General features: G+C 46.1%; 1 protein-coding gene across 1 annotated transcript in view; it reads right to left on the bottom strand.

Moving 5' to 3' along the window:
- LAMB1 (laminin, beta 1) overlaps positions 1–11136 on the bottom strand; it is a 41639-nt gene that overhangs the window by 9100 nt on the left and 21403 nt on the right. The window contains exons 21-23 of the mRNA XM_009996777.1: positions 10923–11019; positions 2046–2415; positions 200–384 (exon numbers count right to left, since the gene is read on the bottom strand). Coding sequence (XP_009995079.1) covers positions 200–384; positions 2046–2415; positions 10923–11019 — 652 coding nt within the window. The remainder of the gene's footprint in view (positions 1–199; positions 385–2045; positions 2416–10922; positions 11020–11136) is intronic.

Here is an 11136-nt window from a genome sequence, read left to right on the forward strand (position 1 = left end):
GCTTCCCAACGGGGGGAGAAAGAGGGAGGGGGTAAAACAAAATCCCTGCTGCATCAGCCGCTCTGCTAATGCACAGAAAGAAGCTGCCCTTCGAGGAACTGTGTTTTATTACCAGTTAGATTAACTTGGTATTCAAAACCATGCGCTAATTAAAACTCTGGCCACCCCACTGCTTTCTCCCTCTCCCTGCGACACTTACCCCGAACATCAGAGATCTTGATGAACTCAAGTTGTTCTGCAAGTTCTTTCACGACATGGTCTAGGCTTTTGGCATCTGTCTCCAATACACTCAGGTCAGTGTCTGTGCTATTGCTCTTCACTGCTAAGGCTGACAGGTTTTCTTCTATGTCAGCTATCTTAACTGTAACATCTGCTGTCAGCTTTCTGCAAAACAGAGGCACAGGACTCAACAGGGGGAGGAGGAAGAGTTACAAGCCTTGGTGCTTCACTTCACTGAAGAGTGGTGGTTAGAGCCATGCTGAGCTTCTCCCACGGCAGGACCTGCCCTCCCTTGGTGGAGCTGTAAGTGATTTGTAACAACATGCCTACCCAGAATACAGTTTTGTTTCCTTTATCATACAAAACTACTTTTTAATCTACTGCACGTTTATAAATTCAAAGCACCAAATTGCTCAGAAAACAGCTGCTTTGTGTAAGATTAACTGGAGGCAGATTCCAGAGTACTGGTGTAATGCTCTTGTATCATGGCAACTGCATAGGTCAGAGTTGACTACTATGATCCATACATAATTTGCTTCCCATCCCACACAGCTACAAATGCAGTTTTGATTACTACAAGTTCATGGGACAGATTTGAACTTCAGGAAGAGGGGGGAGACGAAACCTTAGTTTTCACACAATGAATTCTTTTAGCTCATCTGTGAAGATGCCTCCTCACCAGCCGTTTGTCTAGGGCTATGAAGGAAATCTCCCACCCTCAGCATTCAGTATGGCTTCCATGAGCCCCAGAGCAGACTTTAGCTCATAGGATAACCCTAAAAGGAAAAGCAAGTGTATGTTACTCATCAACACTGCTGTGGAACAGAAGTGGGCATAGGAAGCGATTCCCATGGTAAGCCCACCAATGTCAGTGTTTCCTCATGCTGAAAGAATCAGGCAGTATTTAAGCTTTCTCAATAGTCCAACAGCCTGCTACAGATGTCCTTCAAAGTCCAGTAGTTCTATACAGCCAGAAGGGAGCAAGAACAGATACATATATAAATATATAAGGGAAAAGCAACTACTCACTTGCTCTGACCTCCCTCAGTACAGAGAGCCCAAATGCAGCAGCAACTCCCAGCTCTCCAGCTGGAGAGGGAGAGCTGCAGGGCACAAGCATATCCCTAATTAAGACATTTGTGCTTTAATCCTTGCCCCTTTGCTTTGTGCAGTCTCCTTTACAATGCACAAGCAAGCTCCAACAGCTATTCACAGGGCTAGAAAGCATCTGTAATCCTACTTGATGTTGAACTGCCTCATCTCCAACAGGACAAACTACCACCTTTGGTATGCTCAGCCCTAAAACAAAACACAAGGCTCCCACCCTGAGAAAAACTGAAACAATCCTTGTTATACAGCTTGTGCTTCCACACACACGCTCAGAGTGCAGAAAGGAGCCCAAGTTTCCAACTCATCAGCTACACATGGGAAATCCAGGAATTTAATCTCTCCCCTCTTCATTCTCTCACATAATAGCAGTGTTTGTCCTTTGCCCCAGGGGAGCTCAAGGCAAGCGTGAGTGGCTCCGCAGTAATTAGCTGCCTGGCCTGCAGTGGGAGCAGGGCAACCCCTTGTACTCATGGTACATGGCAGCTGTGCTGCTCCTGCCTTCCCCAGCCAGGTTTCTGCTGGTGGGACAGCTGCCCACTGCTGACACTGAGCGCGCTGCAGTGCCCAGCACGAGGAGCTGCAGTGCCCCTTACCCAGCCCAGGAAGCAGAGCAGGGGTGTCCTCAGCTCAGCATGGGGATACCATGTAAATCCCAGTGCTGGCATTCCCACTCCTTCCCAGGCTAGACTTATCCCTGTAGCTGCGACTGTACTCACTCTGCTTCCTCAAAGAGATTCCCAATGTTCTTCAGGGGCTCAGCAGCTGGATTTTGAGCGATGATGGTTTTAATTTCACTGAGCTTCTCCTCCAGGGTGTTGAGCGTCTGCTGGTATGGGCCAGTGACCCCAGTGATTTTGAGGGCATTAGCCCTATCCAGGAACTGCTGGGTCCTATTAGCCAGCTCGCTGATGACCACATCCCAGAGGGCGAAGCACTGGTGGCAGGGCTGGCAGTCAGGGAAGAAGCCCGAGTGCCCGCGGGCGCACTTGTCGCAGCGCGGCCCTTCCACCCCTTCGTTGCAGATGCACTGCCCGGTGGTGCGGTCACATTGCGGGGTCTGGATGCCACGAGGGTTGCAATCACAAGCTGGAAGGGAGAAAAAGGCACGTGCTCAGGCTGCAGTGAGGGAAACACTGTTCACATGGGTAGGGAGAAAAATAAATAATATTTCAGCCAGTTGTAATGAAGCAGGGAATGGAGTATTGCCATACAGCAGGGCTGCCACTTGACCTCTCCTCCTCCTTAATTATGCAGGTGGCAGGAGCAGCCAAGGAAATTACCAATCTGCAAAGCTTTTAATAAAGGGATGGCATCAAGGACCAAAAAGAGAAGCTCTGAAAATAGGCAGGTCATCTGCCTACCACTTGTGGCAGAATACACCTGAAGCAGGTCAAGTACACATTCCTGGAACAGGAAAAGGACTGCAATACCTGTTAAAAGCCTTTACTTATGCATCCATTTACCAGGCATCCTTGAAGGAGGTTAATGGTTCAAAAAGGTCCATAAATCAATTCACACCCCCCAAGCACATGCCCCCTTGAAAAAGGGGCAAAACACAAAGCCGTTTTCAAGATTGCACATTGTTTGCTTCAATGCCAGAACACAGTGGTGGTCTTCAGTTCAAAAATTACACAAAGAGCCTCAGCAGAACAAATCGCGCTGCAACAAAATGGCTTTCTTGTACAATGTGAATATGATAGGCAAGAGACAAAAATAACTTCTGCTGCCTGCACAATTGAGCAAAATGGTCCTTTGTTCTTTGAATTATACCCTGACACAAGAGATTGTTTTTACTTTACATCGAAAGTGCTTAAGTAATCAACTCGCCATGGAATATGTTCCCTGCAGGCAAACGGTCAGAGTTCCTGTTTGAAGGAGGTCAGTTAACCCTTCTGTCAACTAATAAGGCCCTCGGTATAATGATGAATTGTCCAAATTCCTCTGCACAGAAAGAGGCTAAATGGCATGTGGTTTTTCTCAAAGATCCTGAGATCTGATCAAGTTACATGGATACTTGCTGCTGGCAAATCAGATCACTATATTTACTTGAGGATTAAAAAAGCTTTAAGGGGAAAAAAACCCCACAACAACCCACACTGGTAATTCTACTCCTGAATACCTCCATGTTCAGGAAAGGCAGATGACATGGCTTTAGTAGCATTTACATGGTAATGTGGATTTCAAAATCTCTGGAGCCAGAAAATGCTGGGGAAGGGGAGAATTTAAGTACTAACTCATTTGCAAAGTGAAAACCCAAACTCCATGGCTGCCCATTGGGAGATGATAAAGAGCAAAGAAGTAATTTATTCTGAATACAGCACAGCAGTTGGAAGAATCATCTCATTTCTAGAATTCTACAGAACTTCCAAACTGAGCTTTGTGGGACCCACAAGAAAATTGTTCTAGGTGGTTAGAAACACTACTGTGGGTTATTTATCTGGTTTAGAACTCTCTATCAAGCTGAGAAGCAGGTAATGCAGGCTCTGCATCACTTCAGGAATGTGAATCCAACATATATAAAATGGCTTTCAAAAGGGCTGCTATCACACTTTCCCTTCCCTTTCTTCATGATCTTCCAAAGTCACTAACTGTACACAGGCCCTCATCAGCTTTCAAACCAAAAGGTAAAACTGAAGATAATTGTATCTCTTTTCAAGTAAAATCACACACAGTCTAAAGGAAAACAAGAAAAAGCCTCCCTCATTATGGGAATAAGAAGATTCTGGTAGATTTTAATTTTTTTTTTTTTCTATTTTGAAAATTCAGGAGGCTTTCTGCATCTTGGCAGCGTGGTCTCTTTAGCTACAGCCCTCGACCAATGCCTTGCTGTGGCACTGACTAAAACATCTTTTAAATTCTCACAAAAGCATCACTGCTCTTCTCACATCTTGTGAGCAAACCTTTCATCTCACAAATGACATGTCCATGTCAGTGTTTGATTACATGTGATTTTCTTTTTTAGAGTCTAGATGACCTTAGTGAAGAACTTCAGCCACAGTTTAAATCATCTCTGTTCCTCAGTCAGTCTCTGAGTGCTTCCTATGAAATGCTGGGTCCCAATTTCCAGACATGGCATTAGTAACTAAATTTGGCCAGCCATAAACCCAGAGTAATTTTTCTTCTACCCTCCAAGGTCACATGGAGCAGAGCCTTCACCATCACCAGTGCCTTTGGTGGAGGAGTCCTGTATCCCATGCCCTGGCCACCACCAACAGGCTATTTCACACCCTGGAACAGAGCACATCCAGGACCCTCACAGGCTCTATCTTCCCTTTACACCACAGTGGGGATCAAATCCTCAGCTCACTTCAGCTGTGGTGACTTCTCACAAGGAGGTACACAAGCCCTGGCCAAGATCACATAAAGCCTTCTAGGTAGTGAGGAGTGCCTTAAACACAGTGGGCCACCAAGCAAATAGCTCAGTGCACAGGTGTCACTTCTTTGCCTCATGCAATGCCTGCTTACCAAACACCCACTGGCTTCAGTCTCTGTGGAATTTCAGAGCATGACTTTGGCCTGAAGTGACAGAAAAGAAACTTTGTCCTACAGGGACAAAAGCAGAGACAGTGGCAGGACCCATGTGAAAGGAAAGGACTTCCTAGCTGTTGCAGCCTGGTAAGGCCAGCACAGGACTGGCAAATATCATCACCTGGAGGAATAAGCATGTGCCAAGTTACACGGCCATCATTAGGGACAGTGGGTGCAGAGCCATCAAAAGGATTCATGTGACATTTATTATCAACACCAATGAACTGGGATGTGAAAACAGGAGACACCTTGATTCCCATCACCTGCTCAAAACAGTGTGAACACCATGCCAGAATGATCCAGCATGCCATGCCCAGCATTATTTTTGCACCTCTGCATCACACCCAGCCCCATTGGAGTTCTTGCTCCTCTACCACCTCCTTTGTTAATGTCCAACTATTCCTATGGCCACCAACTCCTATGCAGTCCCATGCTAATAATATTCTCTCTTACAGCAGTTTTGCTTCTGATGTACTCAAGCAGACTAATGCAAACACAGTCTTGGAAGTATGGCTTGTCTCTGGAGATTTCGGCTACAACCACCACGTTCCTACGTCTGATGTAACACTTGAGCAGCTACGCCACACCTAATTTTAACATATGCATGGTTTATCTCTTTTTCCCCAAGAACTAGAACCATGCAGGCACCTCTAAGGATGCAGAAGGGTTTCAGGTAGTATCCAGCAGTTAGCAATGGCTTTATACTCCACCTAACACAGTATCTGGAATAGGGAAATACATTCCCGTAAGCTCTTTTCAAATGCTTTACCCATGCTTTTGTGAACAGAAATTGGGAAACCCAACTCATTTTGCACTGTAAGACCACACAGATGCTGAGTTTACTGTGAGACATTTAGATGCCTTAACCAGTTTGGGTTGGAAATGGCCTTTGAAACAAACAGTTGATTATTCTCCCTCCATACTGAGGGGTGGATGAAAGGCAGGGTGAAGAGCTGCAAGTTAACACAGCCTGGGCTGCTTGCTTTGAAGATCAGATAGAGAGGGATCAAATCTGTGCCTGGGTAAGCAGAGCAGGACACTGCAGTACCTCCCATGGAAAATACAGCAGAGGAAAATAAGTCTTTTGAAATCACTGGGCAAAGAACTGACAGTTTTCAAAGGAGTATTTACTAAGTTAAACAATAGGTTTCTGTTTAGAAATGTCATTTTGGAACTGGGTGAATTGTTTTCTTCAACTGAGTGTTTAACTCAATCAGACATTCTTTTGGGCATACTCTGACTTTAGTGAAATCGCGTTTTTGACAGGAAAATTTTCAAGCCAAATTTTTCAGTCAGGAACTACTGATTATTAATTTATGACTATGAAAGATGGTACCTTCACAAATGCATGTACACACGTGTGCGTGCCCACACAGAGTGTCCATGAGTAATTTTTATATCACTTTCATCTCTGCATTTCTCTTCCAGTTATGTTTTTGTCCTGATCTTTAAGATAAAAAGTAACACACATGCTTATTGAATGTAGTCTTGTAGAAACCTAAGGGCAGAAATCCCAAAGAAGCTCAAGTGGTTTGCTTCAAACTCACAAGGATCTATAAACCACTTCATCTTTCACTTACTCTGACAGGTCTGCTACCTTTGCCTCTGATTTTAAATATTTGGAACTCACTTCCATTTGAGCCACTGTAATTTGATACGTGCCATATTTGCTTAGCACTTTGTGTGATCTAAGGTGTGTCAGAGCAGTTGACACTACAGATAAGATATTAGGGATACTGAAAGGCCTTGTATGAAGATCAGTCTTGGGGGTTAATGCCTTACTGTGGGATGCTAGGCACAAGCCAGTGTCATACATCATCCTACACAGGTCAGAGATCATTTCTGCAGAAATATTTTCTTCACTGCTTGAGACTGGGGACAGAGAACATCAAATGTTCAACTCCTCCTCAGCAAAAAAACAAAGGATTTGTTCAAACACGATTTCCTGGCTTCACTTCCCCATGGTAGTGAGGCACTATGATGACAAAACCATTCAGCAACTTGAAAGTTTTGCAGAGCTGGCAAATTTCTTCTGAATAATCAGCTATTGATTCAAATTACCCTGTAAGCATATTGCTAACTCTTCAGTGTTATGATTTTCAGTATGAGTGTTAAGATAAGATCCCAGCACTAGAGTTGTGCTGAATTTTAACTTGCTAGCAGCTCTTGCCAAAAGGGCAATTTTCTGGAAACAATCAACATACATTACAATATTTTAAGACCACAGGTCAATTGAAATATGCAAACTCAAAGTGAAAATTGTATCTCCTTTAATGTAGAATTTGTCTGACTTCCTTTAGACACTTACTGTAGAAGCAAAAGAAACACTGCTAATTTTTCTCTCTGCACCATAAACACCTCCCATAAAAGCAGCCTACTTGACAACTTTAAGACCCAGGTGCTAAATGAAGGTTACAAAACCTATTCTTAATTGGCAACCGAGGAATTTTCAGTAAACAGATGTTTCAGCACCAGACTAAGCAGCAAAGACTAAACTCTCAGAAAAACAACTTTCTGCTAATGTCTGCAATGAGTATTTCATAAAGACAGTCCTTTTTTTTTTTTCCATCTATGTTCAATTCAACTCTCTTTCATGATAGATCTTGATAATCAAGTCAAACACAGAAAAATATTGACAAAGGTATGCTTCTTGGAAAGGAGAGACTGCAACACCACTTTCTGCCTCACACAGTGCCTTTTACTAACTGCACTATGTTCTGTTTCTTCAATGAAAACAGTAATGATAGTAAAATTGTCATCTCCTTTGTATTATATGAAATACTTAAAACTTCAAGTATCTACTGTGCAAGGGCACTGCTTGAGCTGACTCTGCAGCCACACCGTATCTCAGAGGCTTCCAGGGAGGCTGGAGCCTCCTGCCAGAAATGTGCTTTTACGGGCTGAAGTCAGAGCAGAGCTCAACATGCTGAGTCCTGTACTTTGGTTGCCAGGCTTTGGAAAAGCTCCAGCAGAATGCCTGGAAACTCAAGTTTCATGAAATTTCTAATCCTATTATTTACTACCCTAACAAGGATTGTTAAGCACACACACACATTCACATGCAGCTCATGTAGAGCTGAATATAGCTTGTGGCTGAAGGAATGGCCAGAAGAGTCCTGCAAAGGGGCTGGCACTGCCCCCCGAGCAGACAACGCTCCCTGCACAGCTCCTGCTCACCATCATCCTCAAAGGGACCTGCATGAGGCCAAGAATGATGCGCTGTGCTTTCCTCTCTCCTCTGTGCCTCTCCAGTGCTTGTTTCAGGCGTTATGTTCTGTTAACCGAGCAACTGTTGTGTTATTTTAAAGCAGAGGTAAGCAGTCTCTGAACACCCAGTCCCACAGACTCTCTGCAGTATCTAATCCCCAGTGGACATCTGGGGGTGGTGGGACTGCACCCAGTACCAAGGGGTTGAGACCCTGCCCAAACACAGGCACCTACCTTAGCTTGCCTTAGTGATCTGGTCTCAGTGTGATCACTAGGGACATGCAGAGAGGACATGAAGGGTGATGCTTTCTGTCCACTGCAAGGAGACAGACTGCAAATCAAAGCACTCTGACCAGGTGCAAAAGCCTGCCTCTCCCAGCTTCTGCTTCACCATCTCTAGTCTGATCAAGATTTCTACAAAACAAGTCACAAGCAGCAGCTGGCAATGGTCACTGTCATCAATGGGGACAGTGGGGAAGTGTGTTGAGAACCTGGTGCCACATCAACAGCTTGGTGCTGCTGTGAGCCCCTCGGAACCCATGGTGGGCTGTGGCTCCCAGTCTGTCCTAGATGGGCCATTGTGTACATCTCCACATAGCTGTGTCCAGAGGTTATTTGCAGGCACTTGTGCACGCATGACCTCACTTTTTTACCTAAATAAAAAGCTTGTAAAGGGTTTCACATCAACGCAGGCAGTACAGTCCCCATTTTCTAGCAGGAGCTTGTGTCTCTTGGTGCCAGTGGCTTGAAGACCTCTTTTGAAGAGATCATACATTAGTGTCCCTTCAGAGGCACCCCATGATTTCCAACTTTGGGCAAAAGCTGCTTGTCCTGGCTGGTGGAGGATCCCACCCTGGAGTCATTGGGACTGACATCCACACCTCCACATCAGCTGGGTGCCTGCAGTGAAAATCATCTGTCCTTACTGACGTGGTTCAGAGATCTTTCACCATTCTGCATCCAGATCTGCTTGGATTGTCTTCCTGAAAGTAGCACAAAACATGGCCACTTTGTCTGCCAGGACCAACCCAAGTATGACATCGAGGGCAGCTGGCAAACACCACAGCCAGGAAGGAGTCTGTCCCTCACGGCAGCTGAAGCCAATGTCTCTGTGACGAATCCTCTTCTTGGTTTCAGCTTCACCTTGGCTGCAGGCCATACTGAAGTTATTTTCCAGGGGCAATGCTCTGCAACTCCTTAAACGGCACGGTTTTCCAGTTCGCCTGCAAACCACTTAATCACCAAGAGCTGCTACGTGCCCATGCAGCAGCTGCTTGCCTGCCAACCTGAACATCCCCCCTCCACTTGCAGGGACTAAATGAGGGCTGAGAAGTCATTTCTCTCCCTGCCAAGGAAGGATGGGAGACACATCTCCCCTCACAGCAGGGAGACCTGGCAGTGCTGCAGGGCTCAATGTGCTCCACGAGGGAGCACACGCTTGGAGCCTGTCCAGGGCATCGTGCTGCCACAGCCCAGGGCAGCAGGTGTCCCTGCCTGCCTGCCTCAGAGACCTCTCGCTGGATGCAATCCCAAAAGGAAAGCTGCATTTCCACCTGAGTGAGTGTCCCATGTCACTTGCGGGCATAAGGGGTGGTGGGTTGGAAAGAGTAGCCTCTTTAGTTTAGAAATACTAAAAAGCAGGTTTTCACACGCTCAAAAGGCAGCAGAAACTCCATGAGAAGCCACAAATGCTGGTACACAGCAAAATTCTGCTGATAAGGAATGCAGATGGGCTCCATCAATAAACTCTGATGGAGACAGCTGATACCAAGAGACAATCCCTGCCCCAAAGCCGGCAGGGTCAGGGCCTCTCACCACGCCAGAACACACACAGCCTCCCTGAGAAACCCAATATGTACTCAGGAACCAGGACAATTCCCTAGTCCTTTCATCTGCTGCATTATCCAAGTAGCTGTGACTTGCCTATATGGTTAGATAATGGGGTCCAAGGTATCTCTATTGTAAGGGATTTATTAAAAGACCACAGCAAGCACATTCCTCCCTGCAGGAAAAAATACCTTAATCTACTGCAAACCCTCCTGGCAAAGGCTCCTATTTGAACAGATCAGAGATACATGTTTGTTCTGGTCTGGACAGTGTTTGAAGTTTCTTTTCCAGCTAATGAACAGGCTTGTTTATAATGAAAGGACAGAGAGCATCCAGTTTTCTAAACAAGCAACTGCATGGTGTTGTGTTTTGCAGCATGTAGCTATGGCTGAACCATTGCATGGGCTCTGCTTGCTCCTTCATTTTCATCTGAAATATCAGGAAAGCCCCCTACTAAATCAAAAAACCTTATTTCTTCAGCCCCAACATCTCTAACAGGACAGAAGAGGACACTGGGGTCTTCCACTACATAGAGATGAAGAGCAAAGGAAATGTGTTTCCAGACCAATCTCAAACCCAGGCACCAGCACGTTTTCTTGCCACACTGGCTTACCTGGCAGCATTGCAACCCAACAGTTAAGAGCTGGTTTCTATACAGAGATTACTGTTTCTAAACAGGGGTCTGTCCTGGTTTGAGCCAGGATGAAGCAAATTTTCCTCTTACTATTGTCATTTTTTCCTTCAGTAAGCTCTCTTTTAACCAGGACAGGGTCCAGTAGGAAATAAAATGAAGCAGACAAGTGTTGGGCTGGGTTCCTGCTGCACCTACTATCTCAGGAGCCACCAGAACCCCAGGGATGTACCTTGTCATGCCTTCCTCCCTCTTTTCCAAGGCTTGTGTGGGCACTGGCAGGGGACACCAGAGGGGCTGCTCCTGGCAGGCGTGTCCCAGCACATGGGTGGTGACACCAGGGGCCCACCAGATCATTTCCAAAAGGAGCACGTGGAACAGGCTCTGAGGTTGGACTCACCTTGGCATTCCATGTCTGGATCACCCCAGAAGAGCTCCTGGCACTCCCGGCAGGTCCGGCCTCCGAAGCCTGGCATGCAGTGGCACTGCCCCGTGAACTGTCAGAAACAAACCCCAAGAGGAGATGTGACTGCCTCGGCAGCTCAGCCCGGCGCGGGAGCGACGGCGCCAGCACAGCGAGGCCCACAGCCGCTCACCTCGTTGCAAGCGGGCCC

Source organism: Chaetura pelagica, unplaced genomic scaffold (assembly GCF_000747805.2).
Source record: "Chaetura pelagica isolate M959 unplaced genomic scaffold, ChaPel_1.0 scaffold534, whole genome shotgun sequence".
Taxonomy (NCBI): domain Eukaryota; kingdom Metazoa; phylum Chordata; class Aves; order Apodiformes; family Apodidae; genus Chaetura; species Chaetura pelagica.